At 41.9% G+C, this 17,468-nt stretch overlaps 1 protein-coding gene across 1 annotated transcript in view; it reads right to left on the reverse strand.

The window, feature by feature from the left end:
- DSCAM (DS cell adhesion molecule) overlaps nt 1-17,468 on the reverse strand; it is a 695,768-nt gene that overhangs the window by 244,572 nt on the left and 433,728 nt on the right. Inside the window, exon 9 of the mRNA XM_075912112.1 lies at nt 5,910-6,188. Within this exon, the coding sequence (XP_075768227.1) occupies nt 5,910-6,188 (279 nt within the window). The remainder of the gene's footprint in view (nt 1-5,909; nt 6,189-17,468) is intronic.

Genomic DNA, 17,468 nt, shown 5'->3' on the forward strand with positions numbered 1-17,468 from the left:
TTATCTGCATGTCTGAAAAAGTCCCAATACATTAGCATAAGATCCATCAGCAGTCTAACTACATACTTTTAATCCATGTGATATCGATGGACTTGACCCATGATTACTTAAAATAATCATTACACAGCTTTTGCTGTTCCTTAATTTAATTTTACTTTTATAAATCCAGATAACTTTCCTAAAAACAGTATTCATCATATTCTTAGTAGCATGATCAAAGTATGTGGGATGTCAGACTAGACACTCATAACGGGTCTTGCTGCCTTAAAAGCAGAGAAAGTATTCCTGATCCCAACTATCATTAACAAACAATGTACCAGAGAGTAACTCTGAAGACTCCTAACAGGAGCTTTTCTAGAGGGCCCTTGGAGTAAGAAGCAAAATAATCCAAGTGATTGGCACAATATACAATACTCCATTTCTACATGGAACATTTGTACTTTACATTTAGGTCATAGTCACAATGATGGAAGAAATGTAATTAGTCAAATCAGCCACTGATGTATTACTGAATAAGATCATTATAAAGCGTATTTTGGCAGAGATGAACAATTATTAAATTTGGTCATTGGACCTACCAGGTCAGTTTAGCTGGTTTAGAGAAACCATTTTCTATGCAGTTCTAGAAAAGAGATGTTCTTTGCCCAAGTGAAAGAAATCATATCTGCTTGGAGGACCTCTCTTTTGCTCCTCTCACTGGGGCGGGGTGTGACAAGGCCTCCAGCAGGGCACTGGGGTTTAGTTCAGCCCGTCACAGGCCCCTTCAAAAGTTCATACATTCACTGGTAACAAACAGTTTCCTATTCTGCTTTCCAATATTGTAGGTATAAATTATGTCAACAGCCACTGAAGGAGAAATATGGGCCCCTGAAAATCAACTGTTGGAAGACAAAATGCTTTTCAATTCAATTTTGGATTGTAGTATATGTAGATGTTATTTTAAATCTACCTATATTCTGTTAAATTATCTAGACTCCCAAATATTTAAAAAATTTAAGGATTGTTTCTTATAAAAATTATTTTAATTATATTTTTAAAATTAATAACATTAGTGTATAAAACAATAAGGAAGAATAAACATTTACAACGAACAGTCATATTTCTCTTTATTTTTCCATATCAACACACACGATTTCTCTCTACTGTTGTATAAAAACCACACACTTTCACATATATGAGACCTTTCCAAGGACTCTTCCCCTGCCAATTGGTAAGGCCAGTGTTTAAGCCCAGAGCATATTGTTCAGAAGCTGTTGCACAATATGGATTAGAAAATGGAAGCGCTTAAGTACCATTTATTTTCCCATTATGTAAGGAAAACTGCTTTGCTCGTTTAGAAAAATGTAACGCTTTCGTTACACGACACTCATAATAGGAAGAGAAACGATGAAAACCGGTAGGCTAAGCGAACAGATGGTGGGATTTCTAGTATTTTATTTCAAAGTGTCTAGATCAGGTTGAATCTAGATTATTAATGACCTGCAGTGACTCTCTGATGGCTGTCTGCTGACCTATGTGAATTGAAATGGGGTGCCTGAAGTGATACATTGAGGAAGAGAGGGTCAGTCTGACACCTAGTGGAAAATTTAGACTCAGTTTTAGAAAACTTTCCTCAACAGTGATATATCACCCAGAAATGGAATAGTCTCCCCAGGGAAACTGACTGAGTTGTTATCATTTAAGTTGATAGGGGAGGATAAATCAGAGGACACCAAAGGAGACCCCACCAGAGTGACAGTGGGTAAAGGTGGGAAAAACATACTAGCCACTCCACCGCCACAGAACTTGGAAGCATCAGGACCCCAGGAGGCTTTCTCTTGTCCCAAAGGAACATGCAGGACAGAAGCGACCTCCTGTCAGACCACAGGCTGGTCTGTAAGAACTTCTTCTAGGAAAAGGAAAGCAAGGAGCCAAGCACAGCAACAGGCAGGATCTTCAGCAGAGGGGAGCAAATGAGGTCAGCCAATCCGCCCCCCCCCCTATTAAGATGAGCAAATGAGGAGTAGTAGCAGTAGCGAAATAGCAGTGGCAGTGAGTAAATTAACTCAAACCTCTCCCTAAGAAGGCAAGATGACCAAGGAGAGGATGGAAGTGCTCCCAAGAGAGGTAACAGCATGGTAAACATAGGAAGAGAGAACATGACAGCCAAGACCTCCTACTTAGGAATAGTTGACTAGGGGAAAACTGGAGAGAGGTAATGGCAGTAGTGGCATGGGTAGGGGGAGAGAGAGAGCAGACGGGCTGGGACCCACCTGGACAGGAGACAAGTTGGGGCACTAGAAGAACATCCAGGGAGGCAGTAGCACAAGCAGGGGCCAGTTAGAACAGATCCTCTTTCACAGTCCCAGTAGAATTAGTGAAATTATCAGAACCTGTTTTGATTTCCTACATAGAGGTGACACCCATCCAGAGATTGTGAGGGAAAAGGGAGAGGGTGTCAAGGTTCCATTATTTGTGCAATTCTACTTTCACAATTAGAAATGATTGTTGGGATTAAAATTAGCATATTCTCTCTCTCTCTCTCTCACACACACACACACACACACACACACACACACACACACACTTTAGCACATATTTCACATTATGCACATTCTTCAATCCCAGATGAAATACAAGCATGCCTTCAAGTTCAACAAAGGGAGAACTGTATTTATCATAAACAGGACAGATTATGAACAGGAGGCTGCCAGACAACGCACCAACACCAATGCTGCATCTTGCCCACTGAGGAATACCAAAAAAAAACTACAGCATCTGCTCATGAAACACCCTGCTACAACTGAAGACCAAATCTATAAAAAACACCCCAAATCCACGACCAGGAAATCCCAGATGTCCCAGCATCTCAGGTATCAACACACTTACAGCAGGATTATCTGGTTATGTTGACTCTCTCCGTAGACTTTATACTACCAGCACTACTAGCTATCTTTGAGACACTACTGACTTCCTAAGGAAACTACAAAGAATCAGTAATCTTCCTGAAAACACTATCCTGACCACAATGGGTGTAGGCACTCTTTACACCAAAATTCCACACGATGATGGATTACTAAGTGTTACAAACACAATCCCTGATGATGCCACAGTGAATTTAGTGGCTAAGCTACGTGACTTTGTCCTCACACACAACTATTTCCATTTTGTGGACAATTTATACCTTCAAGTCAGTGGAACAGCTATGGGCACTCGCATGACCCCACAATGTGCCAACATTTTTATGTCTGACCTTGAACAACGTTTCTTCATCACTCATTCCCTAGCATCCTTCCTCTACTTATGCTACATTGATGACATCTGCATAATATGGACCCAAGGGAATAAGACCCTTGAAAAATTCCACCGGGATTTCCACCCTGCCATCAACCTTAGCCTGGGTTAGTCCATACAAGAGATCCACTTCCTTGACACTACAATGCAATTAAATGATGGCCACATTAACACCACCCTATAATACTGGAAAACTACTGATCACAACTCTTACCTACATGCCTCTATCTTGCATCCAGGACATATCTCACGATTGATTGTTTACAGCCAGGCCCTAGGATAGAACTGGATTTGCTCCAATCTCTCGGACAGAGACAAACACCTACAAGATCTGTATCAGGCATTCTTAAAACTTAAATACCCACCCGGGGAAGTGGAGAAACAGATTGATAGAGCCAGACAACTACCCAGGAATCTGCTTCTTCAAGACAGTCACAACAAGGAAAATAACAACACCACTGGTCATCACCTACACCTCCCAGCTTAACCCCTTCCAGCGCATCATTGACAATCTACAGCTTATACTGGAAAACAATCCCTCACCCTCACAGGCCGTGGAGACAGGCCAATCCTCGCTTACAGACAACCCCTTACCTGAAGCAGTTCTTTCCAGCAGTCACACATCATATTTCAGACAGACTCACCCAGGAATCTGACCCAATAATAAACCCCATTGCCAACTCTGTCCATATATCCATACGAGTGACACCATCACAGGACCTAACTATGTAAGCCACCACATCAGAGGCTCACACAACTGTGCATCCTCCAACGTGATATATACCATCAAGTGCCAGCAATGTCTCTCTGCCATGTACATTGGCAAAAGTGGACAGTCTTTATGACAAAGGATTAATGGACACAAGTCAGACATAAAAAATGGTAACACACATTAACCTGTAGGGGAACATTTTAACCTGCCTGCACACATGGATTTAAAAGTAGCCATTCTTCTACAAATGAATTTCATAAGCCAATTACAGAGAGAGAGTGCAGAATTGATCTTCATATGCAGATTTGATACTGTTTCCCTGGGCTTGACCAAAGACATTAGCTGGATGCCACATTATAAATCCAGCCTTCCCTGCATGTAATACCTCATTTACATCAAAAGCTAAATATGAGGCACTTTTAGCTCACTCAACTCACCTCATTAGCACCAGCACTACAATTGAGAGGTAGGTTTTTTTCTTCCCCTCTTTTTCTGTTATAAATTCTAGGCTCCTTTTATTTCCACTCCAGCTTCCAGCTCATCTGAGGAAGTGGGTTTTTCCCACAAAAGCTCATGGTACTATATATATTTTTGTTATTTTCTAAAGTGCCACAGATTATTTTTTAAGTTAAACAGGCATTTAAGTTCTGTTTTGAATATAAAGGAACTTAAGCACCTTGTCAAGGTGTTTCTTGAAATGGGGTTTGTGCTTGTATATTGTATCCCTACGCCCCCTCCCCCCATCTTTGTCACTTTTTTTACTTTCTGAACAATAAACTCTTCGAGGTAGGTACTGTGTCTTTGTACAGCACTTTACACAATGGGGACTCAGTTCTGACTAGGATCTTTAGGAACTACTATAACATAATAACAAAAATAGTTATAATGCAATAACAGGATAATAAATTTGAGAATATTTCAAAAAGAATAATCTAGCACTGGCCTAGGGAAATGGGTTATATATAATATATAAAGCTGGTTGAAAGTTTTTGTTTGAATTAGTTTGATGAATTTTCATCAATAGCTTTTTTAATGAAATGGCTTTTTTTATCAAAAGGAGTTTAATTTCAGTTAAAAATATCTATTTTTAATTATAGTTTTAGGCTTACAATTTAAAAAAAATTAAAAACTGAAAATTTTTGTCTGATGAGACAAAATTTCAATACAACTATACACTTTGCCCTGCAATCCAATTTTTTTCGATTCTGTTTGTCTTTTTAATGGCAATTCAAAAAAAGTTGCAGAAAATCTTTTACAATAACAATATTGTCTTTGTTTTTCTGAAAGGGAGGGGGGGGGTTTCCCAAAGGAAAAGGAAATTCCAGAGTATCTCTGCTAAGGGGTCTATTTCTAGCTTTTGATATTCTTTATTCACATTCCAGAGATCATGCGTTAGAAGCAGGTATAAAGACAAAGAGGGACACTATCTAGCTAATTGCAATCATATTTTAAAAACGGATAAGCAGGAGAAAAAATCATTCTCCTTCTACAGGCAGTTCCTGGTAATATTCGTGTGCTCTCGTTTATTAACATGATTTGTAGGAGATTCTGTTCTTCTAAATTAAAAATACAGAAAACGAAACTAGAACACCAATAACAGGAAACTAATATAATAACAATTTAAATGCTCTTTTCCTCAAAGGATGAGCGGGTTGGTTCTTCAAAATATTTTCCAGAAATTAAATTCTCCGGCACCCATCTGTGCATTAATGTATTCCTTGGTTGCTGATTAGGTTCAGTGCTCAGTTCTTCCAGAAAGAAAAAGTTATGTTTGTTTTTCTGCTTTATTTTTCTGTGATCTTTAATATGAAAGGCGATATTACCAAATATCCCACTATTTTATATCTCCACCAAACAATGCTCATTTGGAAATACTGTTATTTTCTGTTTAATTGGTGCCCTTCAGACAAATTACATCTCTTACCTCTCACAATTAATTGGCTTTGGCGCTCCACAGCTGCAGCATCATTTCTAGCTATACAGGTATAATTCCCATTGTGCATCAGTGAAAGATTAAAAATCCTTAAGGAGCTGGTGAAGTCAATGTTGTCAATGGTTACTCCAAGACTGGCTGGGATTGGCCTGCCATCCTTCTGCCAGGTGATTGTGATTGGCAAATCCCCTGAGACCACAACACATGGAACGAAGACTCGCTGCCCAATGGAGAATCTTGGAAACTCAAAAGGCTGGATGAAAGGTGGAACTGAAAGGAAAAATTAAAAGAAAAGGGTTATTGCAAATATAGTATAATTATGGAAAATACTGATAATTATTGAAAATAAATCTGTCTTCAATCTTCCAGATGGTATGTTGCCAACGTAATAATAATAAAAATAGTATACATTTATTAAATAATCTTTATAGCATCTCTGTGAGGTAAGCATTATTTCCTACATCTAAACTGAGATGACAACACTCTCAGGGATATTGATCACCCACAATTCCACCTGAAGCCAATCGCTCCTGTGAGTGCTCAATACTTTTTAAAATAAGACTACTACATCCTGATCCAACAAGTTATGCTTCTGGAAACAAGCCCAGAAAACTGAAATTCCGTTTTGAATTTTTTTTTTGAGATTTCAGCATGTTTTGGGGGTATGCATTGGGATGGAAATTGACCTTTAAATTATTTTGGGGAGGGAAGGGGGGAATTTAGAGCAAAAGAGAAATGCAGCTCACAATAGTCAATTGCCAGGGGTTAGAGCATTCACCTGAGAGATGAGAGACCCAGGTTCAAGCTCCTGATCTGATGTAGAGCAGGGAATTCAACTTGGGAATCTGGCATCCCATTTGAGTGCCCTCACTGCTGGGTTTTTCACTGTTCCACTAGACAGCCCTGCCTCCATGCAGCTTAAGTTTCTGTAATGATTCTTAGGACTCCTCTCTCAGTGTTCTAGAAAGAGAACCTTTGTCTATAAAGTATGTCTTGGGACACTACCATATAAGGCTATGGAAATTTTTTGACTCATACTTTGATCTGCAAAACAGTTATCATAGTCATATAATTATCCCTACTATCTTCAAATAAAACTTCTCAAATGTTTAAACTGAAGCACATGCATAGGTGTTCACAAGATCAGAACCTCAGGATGAAATTAATTTCTATGCAGAAGGGCAGTAAAAGGCCTGTGCACCATTTCAGTCCCATGAAAGCGCTGTTAAGAGGCCTAGTTCAACACATCATGTATTTTTTAACAGAGTTGAACTGGAATTAAAGATTATGTCTAGGCCTTGTATAACTGAGGTAAAAACGAAACACTTTAGGTTTAATATGTCAAAGACTATGATTTGTGTCTAGAAATTAATCAGGGGAATAATAAACAGGTGAAGTTTTGATACTTATTCCTCCCATTTCCACAAGCTCTTATAACAGAATCATGGGATAGATGTCAAGAAATGGAAGGAAAATCATTTTAATTTGGAAGCCCTGCTGTTGTGGACAGCAGAAACATTCTTGCAGGTAGCAATGACATTCCTTACTGAGCTAGTAAATTGTTTTCAGATGTTGGACATTTGAACAGTCCCAATTCCCATTCATGAGTTGGGTGAGGATACTCTGAATTATTCTCTCTTCAACTTGCTGAATTCCTTTTGTATTTTTGAGGTTACTTTTCCATAGTTGTGAAAATGGAGACAAAGAGAAACAAAGTCCTGGCCTTTCCCCTCACCCATTCAAAAATGTCTATTCAGAGGATCCTGAGAGTAGTGTAGCTTGAAGTAAAGAGGCTGATTTAGGAGTACAGGTTTTCATGACGCAGAATGATCGCATGACATTATTTGCCATGGCTTCCAATGCTAACAAATATTTGATAGAGATTGCATTAAACTCTGAAAGTATAACATATTCTGTACTAGGCAGAGGCAAAGCAGTCCAGACTGAATAGAGAACATGTGTATGTAGCATCTAAAAATAATTTCCCTCGTCTATATTTCCAGATTTCACTGAGATCAGATGCAGATGTATAGTCTGGGGCTATATTTGACTTAACTAAAAGTGGAGAGTTCCAGAAATCTGCAAGAAACACTCACTTATCTCATGAGATTCCCACCCTGATTTTGGAGTCTCTGGAATAAGAGGATCAAATTAACATTGAAATGTTTGAGCAGCTTTTTGTAAGGTATTGAATTTACTCCCCCCCCCCATACACAAACCTCTTCCATTATAATATGTAGGTTGATTTCACCACTATGTAGCAGTTTTCAGATAGAGTTTAAAAACTAGTTGTGACATTGAAAGGCCAGCACATTGTCTCTCCAAACAGATTATTAGAGCATAAATGAGACAGACTATTGTTTACTCCCATTGTATAAACGTTAACATACACATAACCTGTAACAGCTTGGTGTGCTTGCAGAGAATATTTTTTAAACCAATATGTTATTAGTATCATTGCTTTGACCAACGTTCATATTTAAGTGACAACTCCAACTTGTTGCCAATAGCTAATCGGATATTACACATTTGTATGCTCGAGCTGTTTAAGTCAGTTTTAATGAGCTAACCTGAGCAGGCAGGTTACAAAATACAAAAACTTAACATGTCAAGAACCAATGATGGTCAAGAAAAAATTATTAGCCAACATATGACCCAATGTTTTTAAAATAAAGTGGCTATAAGAGAAAGATTTCTGATCTCATGTTTGAATAAATACAATTCGTACAAAGATTGCATCTATCCTCACCTAAAGAAAGTATTTCATTTTTTTTAAATATAAGGCACACATTACCACTGTATTTTTCCAGTTTTAGGCTGGTATAACTTTCATTACACTGGAGGGCAACACAGTGCCATATAATGCTATTAAATGTACAGGCAATTATACCATAACAAATATTTAAAAAATCGCGCTGCTAAAAAGTAGAACTATAACACAGGGTTTTTTCCTTTTTGAGAAAAACCTGGACTTGAGCAAACAGGTCTCCAGAGCCTGTGGACTTTCCCCCTATGCTCGGTGGATTGTTTTCCCAATCCCATGATAAGAAATTGTCTATTAGGAGAAGGAAAAGTCCAGTGACAAATAAGACTGGAAAAAAATAATGCAAATTTCAGCTCTCTACCAAGCAATGCAATGTCTTGGGAGGACTCAAGCCAAGAGCACTTCTTTTATTTAAGAAGAGGATTGTGGTCAAGGCTCACTAGTGCTAACACACTACATTGGACAAACGTCTCAGACACTTCGCCAAAGAATCAATGCCCACAAAAAAGACATTAGACAGGATCACAAAGAAAAAACAGTTGCTTGCCATTTCAATCAGAAAGGACACTGTCTCAATGACCTACTCACCTGCATCCTACTTCAGAAGGCATTCAAATCTGCACTTGAAAGGGAATCCTCTGAACTGGCATTCATGCTAAAATTCGACACTCTCCGGGGGGGATTGAACAAAGACCCCAACTACCTTACCCATTACAAAGATAGCTTCCCAATTATCACCTCTAATACCATTAGCTCACAGACATCTACCTTTCCCCACCTCTAATATCATTAACTCACAGGCATTCACCTTCCTTCCCCCCCTCCCCCCCACATCCCCTTTCTGTTCTGAAATGTGATTTGTCCTTTTCATATGTGTTCATTTTTTTTTTAATTGTATCCTTTGGTATATATGGCTGTGACTATTTTCTTCCACTATTTGATCTGAGGAAGTGGGTCTGGCCCACGAAAGCTCATCATCTAATAAACCATCTTGTTAGTCTTTAAAGTGCTACATAGTCCTGTATTTTGTTAGTGCTAACACAGGCAGGATTAAATTATGTCTCCTTGCCAGAACAAGTGCACCTGTGAGAAATTCCTTTGATTACCTTCAGTTTCTACCACTGCCTTTCATTAGGACAGAAGCAGTCTTAATGTCTTGGCCAAAAGTCCAAAGGAACCTTGTTGGAGGAAATTGCTAAGGGAATTTATTGAAACAGCACATCCTCCAGATAATCTGTTTTTCCAGTCTCCCCTATGAGCATTATCACCTTCTACCTCTTCTGCGGTAGTGAAACTGAGGTTTTGTCATTTTATGTCACTGTTACTTAAATGAATTTTTCTGCAGCATGCCTACAGAAACACCTACACAAATGGCTTCTGACACATCCTTTCATGGGGTACACAGTGACCTCCCCTTCCTAGACTGATTTAGATCCATTGGCTGATACAAATAATGGCCTGACCCTCATCACCTTTGGAGTGCTTAGTGGCCTCCATTTGGACTGGACTCACTTGGTTCTTATGCACTGGGAGTGCAAAAATCAGGACAGTGTCTGGGCCTTGTGCAGATAGTCAGGACTAGCTACAGTCTAGCTATTCAAATTTCCTTCCCCACACTTGGCTTCTTCTAAAGAGTTTCATCAATGGTGTATTAGTAGGTACAAAACGCAATTTAACCCCTGGAGCATTCGAATTTCTTTTGTTTCTCCCTTACTGCAGTATATTGAGCCTTATCAACGGGGATAATCATTCATCAAAATATTTATTCCAAACTGAAAAGGGTAATCAAACAGAATATATATCTGCTAACATTACACATGCTAATGAAACTGATTGTTCTGAGCTACTGTCTCTGTATGTCCTGGATTCGTTGGTATGTTGTATAAACATTTTCTAGGCAACTGCATAAAAAAGGCTGATATGAGTGGTTCTATAGTTGTACAAAGACAGGCTCATTATTTATCCATCAGAATATTGTATCATAGTGCATTCTTTGTTTATATGTCAACGACATATACATAAAAAAACTCTCCCTCTCCCCAATATATCCAGCACAACATTAAAAGTATTGTGAAGTCAAGCACTCATAAATTAGAAACAACGAGTAATCCTGTGGCACCTGTGAGACTAACAAAAATATATATAGTATTATGAATTTTCACAGTCAAAACCTACTTCTTCAGATGAGCTTGAGTGGAAAAAGGGGGACCCAGGGTTCACAACAGGAAAAGAAGGGTGAGAGAGAAAAAAAATACTCACATCCCCAGCCAGAGCCTTTACCCAACTGTGCCCCGACCTCCTTTCCCAGCCTAGAGTCGCTTTCCACTCTCCAAATCACTCAGTTCCAGCCTGAACACCCACTTGCATCCCAAACTCCTCCTCCCCAGCCCCACCCCAGAATCTGCATCCGCATTCATGTCCTCTCCACTCTAACTGCTGCCCCAGCATAGATTCCCCTCTGGAAAACCTGAACCACTCATTTCTGGCTTCACCCTGGAACATGCACCCCAGTGCAGAGTCTCTCCTCTCTCACACTCCAATCCCCTGCCTAAGCTCTGAGTCCATTCCCATAAGCCAAACTCTTTTGGCTACATCCCACCCAACCTAGAGTCCTCTTCAGCAATCCAAAATCCCCCCCCCCCCCCCCAGCCAGAGCCAGCCCAGTGAAAATGAGAGGGTGAAGGTAGAAAGAGCAAGCAACAGAGGAATTGAGGATGGAGTGAGTGAGAGCGAGGCCTCAGAGATAGGGCAGGGCATGGACTCAGAGAAGGGGCAAGGCAGGGACATGACAAGGGTGTTTGGTTTTGTGTGAGTAGAAAGTTGTCAACCCTAAATGGGAGCAGGCTTTTCACCTGGGAAGCATCTCTTATGAGACTGACCAAAAACATCACCACTTAGTTCTGGTGGGTTTTACTATTGCTTGAATTTATAATAGTTTTGCTCTCAGCATGTGAAGGGTTAATTTTTCAACAATATGTTTCAAAAATTACACACACACACACACACACACACACAGTATTCTGTCACTATACCAAAACCTTAACTGTCTCGGTTGAAATCTCCTTGCTGAGTGTTTGCCATAGGCTGACATTAAAAATAAAAATAGCCAGAGTTGTTTGGAGTGATTCCAAACAAGGTGGTGTCTGTGTGTGGGGAAGAGGGAGGGAAATGTGTTGTTATGCTCATGTACCTGTTCTAATAATCTTTCCTTCCAGAAGCTCTCATATTCCTATGCTTTGCAGAAGGGACTTCAGATTCATGACTTCTGGGCCAGAGACATGTCTCTCACTATCTCTGAAAAAAATCCATCCACAGTTGGCCACGTTACAACTTTTTGAAAAATCACAGTTCATGCATGCTCAATAGAGACTTGCTAGAACTTCATATTTAAAGACCCCAAAGAGTCTATCTGTGCTCAGCATGCTCAAGCCTGGCTTACAGGGTGCTGAACAGATCTTTCCTGGCAATTTCAGTTCTGGGCTGCTGTAAGGAGGGTCATGGACAAGCAGCAGAACTGACAGACAGCAGGGAGCCTGTTTCCTTTGTGCTCTTAGTACTTCCCCCTCATGGCTCTGGCCTGATGATGGGTACTACCTAGTGGCTGGGTACTGAAAAATTATCAGGGTGCCCTCTTTTGTCTAAATATGAGTTTCTAGGACCCACATAGCATAAGTTAATATTTTCGGATTGCTGGAAATGAAGTTCTTGTCTCTTTTCTCTGTTCTCAGCTCCCAAAGGAATAGAGGGTAGTGGCACCAAGCACCTAATCAACCTCCATTGGGGCTTGCTGGACCTATCTTACCAGGCCAGCATACCAGGGTCACGGTCTCCTTTTATGCACATTGAGTTGGGGTGGTTCCTAGGCAGGCTTCTAGGAGTCTTCTCTTGGAATGCTAGAGTCTCATATACTCTTTCCCAGAGCTGCTCACCAGCTCCTGGGAACTTCTGAGCCAGAGGGGCGAGGCTAGCCTTGTTTGTGGTAACTCTTTAAACCCTTCATCAGCAGTGCAGGGTTTATATACCCTGTCACACACTCTTGTGGGTCCAGTCAATATGGAGGAGAAAGCTGCACAATTAAAATGCAGAGGAAACGAGAGCTGTACCCAAACAGTAAGGGAGAACTGAGAATGGTTGGACAAGGAGACTGAGTCATGGAGCTCAGAGGTGAAGGCTAAGACTGGATGGGGAAGGAGAAGCGTGAAGAGTGGAGACTGAGACTGGAGACTGGAACTGGAATAAGGACACAGATGCGGAAGTGATAGGACAAGAACAAGGACAGGTTGGACAGGCCAGAGCAGAATGGGTCAAGTTTGGGAAGAATGAGCAGAAGAGTCTGTGCCAACAGGAGAACACCCCTTCAATTCAAGAGAAAAAGTTCTGTGCAGCGGTTCTAAAACTTAAAATCCTGTTGATCACCTATATGGATATCAATGTCCTGCTGTATGATAGAATTTTTAATTTTTCAATTTGCTTGGTTAAAAAGCCAGGAAATTACCCACAAAATTCTATCTTGAAGGACTATAATTAAGGTGGCAAAGGCAAAAATGCAGAAGTTAGGAAATGCCTGTGCAAACGAAATGGATGAAATACAAGGGTCCATGGTATACAGAAAGTCAGCTTATGTGAACTAATGATCCTTTCAGGCCTTAAACTCTATGGGTGTGTCTAAACTACAGCACTAATTCGAACTAAGCTAATTCGAATTAGTGCATCTAGACCTAAAAACTAGTTCAAATTAGCTAATTCAAATTAGCATGTCCATATTCAGTGGACCCTGAACCGAGGTTAAGGATGGCCAGAAGCAGTGCCGGCACGGCATCAGGTTAGGATTTAGAGCGTGGAGCTGCTGTCTCAGGCTAGCCAAGGGCTGTGCTTAAAGGGACCTGACCCCCACCCCGGACAAACAGTTCTCAGGGGTTCCCCATTCGCTTGTCTAACTCGATGAGGGACAGCAAAGAAGTCCTGGCTTGGAGTGCAGTGAATGCCCACACTCAGCACATTACAGCATTCGGCCATCAGCCCGGCTGCACTTGCCGCAGCCTGCCATCCTGGGTGGGGTCAATCGGGGGCCTGCAGGAGAGTTTCCACCCCGAGGAGCCCGCAGAGCCACCCCAGTCCTCCTCATCAGGGGCTAGTACCCCATTCCTCCCTTACCTCCTTCCACTTACCCCTCCCTAGCCTCCCTTCTTATTGATGTACATAATAAAGATAACGTTTCTTCCAACATTAACTCTGTCTTTATTGAAAAAAACTGGGGGAGACTGGGAAAAGGAGGTGGGAGAGGGGAAGAGAAAGGCTGGGAGAGGGGAGGGCAACTAAAATGGTCAGGGGTTTGGAACAGGTCCCATATGAAGAGAGGCTAAAGAGACTGGGACTTTTCAGCTTAGAAAAGAGGAGATGGAGGGGGGATAGGATAGAGGTCTCTAAAAGCAGGAGTTGGGTGGAGAAGGTGCATACAGAAAAGTTCTTCATTAGTTCCCATAAAGAAGGACTGGAGGACACCAAAGGAAATGAATGGGTAGCAGGCTTCAAACTAATAACAGAAAGTTCTTCACAAAGCAAATAGTCAACCTGTGGAACTCCTTGCTGCAGGAGGCTGTGAAGGCTAGAACTAGAACAGAGTTTAAAGAGAAGTTATATAAGTCATGGAGATTTGGTCCATGGAGTGCTATTAGCCAGAGGGTAGGAATGGTGTCCCTACCCTCTGTTTTGGAAGGCTGGAGATGGATGGCACGAGACAAATGGCTTGGTCATTGTCTTCGGTCCATCCCCTCCAGGGTATCTAGTGTTGGCCGCTGTTGGCAGACAGCCTACTGGGCTAGATGGACCGTTGGTCTGACCCAGTACGGCCGTTCTAAGCTCAAAGCTCAGGGTCGGGGGTCTCACTGGACCTCCTTGATTTTCATGCAAACCTGCTCCTGGATGGCCAGGCTGGCAGCTCTCCTGCCCTAGATGGCCACTTTCCTGTGCCTAGTGCAGAGGTCGTGGATGAGGTCCACGATGTCTGCACTAGACCAGGCGGGTGCCCACCTCTTGCGGACCCGGGCAGGCTCCTGGGAGCCATCAGCCTGGTCCCGGGAAGAGGCAGAGGGCTGGGTGGCAGCGGGTGGCTGGCTGGAGCCGTGCCAGGTGCAGGGTCTGCTGGCAGGGTGCTGGCAGGCTTGCACCTGGCACGGGCACCGTAGCCAGCCCGTGCCCCTTTAAGGGCTCCGGGGCCGGGAGGGGGGCAGACGAGTTTCCCTGGTGTTGGCCAGAGTGGCCACCAGGGAAAGCTGGGGAGGTCTAGCCTCCCACTAGTTCGAATTAAGTGGCTACACAGCCCTTATTTCGAACTAGTTAATTCGAACTAGGCGTTAGTCCTCGTGGAATGAGGTTTACCTAGTTCGAATTAAGCGCTCCGCTAGTTCGAATTAAGTTCGAACTAGCGGTTTGTATGTGTAGCGCCTATCAAATTTAATTCGAACTAACAGCTGTTAGTTCGAATTAACTTTGTAGTGTAGACATACCCTATGAAATTATTTCAGGATATTTAACTCATATATTGTATTGTGCAGATTTCACATTTATTACAGAAACTGTAAAGCAGTGTTTCTCAAAGTGGTTCATGGACCCAGTCTGAGAAAGTTGCTACTCGGTTGGTTGCTACTGGGTTACTGGCCTCATAGCGACAGAGCCTCGCGGCTCCCATCGGCTGGGGTTTACCGTTTGCAGCCAAGTGGAGCTGCGAGAAATAGCAGGCCACAGGCCACCACTTCCTGCAGATCCCTTTGGCTGCAAATAGTGAACCACAGCCAATGGCAGCTATGGGGCTCCATGGCTGCAGATCGAGTAAATAAACAAACCGGAGCAGCCCGGTAGAAGCTTTCTCAAACTGGGTCCACAGACCACTTTGAGAAACAGTGCTGTAGAGGAAAAGATAGCACACAAAAATTATAATAGTTTATACGGTATTTTAAAGCAGTAGGTAAATACTGACTGTTGTTAACTACAGGCAGTCCCCGGGTTACATGGATCCGACTTACATCGGATCCCTACTTTCAAACGGGGTGAGGCAACCCTGCACTAGCTGCTTCCCCCCAGCAGACCACGGAGACGCGAAGCTAGCGCCTCCCCCAGCAGACCAGGGAGACGCGGAGCGGTTTTTCTCAGCAGACACCTCAGCTTGAGAATAAAGGACTGAGGGAAGTGAGGTGTGGGAGAATAAAACTGAGCTCTGGAGAAATGTTTGGCTAGAGTTTCCCCTACAATATGTACCAGTTCCGACTTACATACAAATTCAACTTAAGAACAAACCTACAGTCCCTATCTTGTGCGTAACCCGGGGACTGCCTGTACTAATGCTTCAAGGAACTATATATAATATGCAGGGTGAAATCCGTATGTAGTTATTAACTAATGGGAGAAAAAAATGTGTAGCTAAGACATTTTACAGCGGTCCAGGATGACAGCTAAAATACATAATTAACTTGAAAATTGTTCAGATTTGACAAGGAGACAGAATAAAGCCCAACTTTGGAATCTTGTAATAATGTAAAAATAATTTGTTAAGATATGGATTTATCTAGTTTGTTTTTTAAAAATACCTAACTCCAATCAAGATAAATAAAAGGCCTGTGATTTGTTTGAGGGGGAGGGGCAGAGTCCAGTTGAAATCTGTTATCCACTGGAAGTCAAAATGCCACCCAGCCACCTCAATGGGTAGAGAAACTTAATTGGGCTGGTGGTTAAGAGGAGAGATCCAGCAGCAAGAGTAGAATACACATTGAACAACACCAGATAGTTTCTCTCTCCTCTTGCAGTATCTGAAATCTATTGACCAGCTGAGGGGAAGGACAATATTTGGCCCAAATCCCCCAACTCCAGGAATTTAACCTGAAGCCTGGGCCATGTGGGCCCTCTTTCATCTCCATTTTAATAGCCCCACGCTCCTACCCACCTGGAGCTGAGAATGGAAATCTAGTCTGGTAGATGCTGTGACCCATAGAGAATCAGGGAGGAATATTTACCTCCCACAAGGTCAGTTTTCTAAAGCCAAAACAAAAACATGGAGAGTTGTTTTGCCTTCCTTCAGAGAATGCCTTTGAGACACAATAGAGTAAGCAGAAATGTGTTAGCTAATTGAGTTACCCAGTTGAGTTATTAATTCATCATAACTTGTGGCCAGTTTCCAAGGCTGTTAAAAAGGTAAAGTGAATGGTTCCCAGAGGTAAAAAGACTTGGGATTGTGTGATGGGCCTTAGGCTAATGGGACAGGTTGAGACCTTGTGGCACTTAATGTGCCCACCTTCTCCCTATGTCCCCCTAATGGAGGTGGGGGTGGTAGGACTCAAAGACTGTTGACTACCATGGGTTAGGCTGAGGAGATCCTATCCCAAATCATGGATTATATGGTAGGAGCCTTGTAACTGCTGCACGGGAGCCACTTAAAAACCTAGTTTAGAAGACATCAAGTGATGGGGGGGGGGTAGCACCCCTCACCTGTGTCAAAATAAAAGGCATGGTCTGCTATTTAAATACATACATATGTCTGTCCTCCTTTTGCCATGGTGTCTAGATAAAAATACCCTGGATCTAAAGCATCAAATCTCTTTCAGAATGGCAACTGCATTTTTGTTTAGATATCTGAAGTGTATAGGTATGGCACCACGGCTTTTCTTTACAAATATAGGAAGAGCACTTCCATCTACATCTGATTACATTAGCTGTCATAAGCACTTGAAGAATGATATAATTAAAAGGTGGCATTCTCAACCGGGGGAACAGTAGAGATGATATAAGCACAATTA

Source organism: Pelodiscus sinensis, chromosome 1 (genome assembly GCF_049634645.1).
Source record: "Pelodiscus sinensis isolate JC-2024 chromosome 1, ASM4963464v1, whole genome shotgun sequence".
NCBI lineage: Eukaryota > Metazoa > Chordata > Testudines > Trionychidae > Pelodiscus > Pelodiscus sinensis.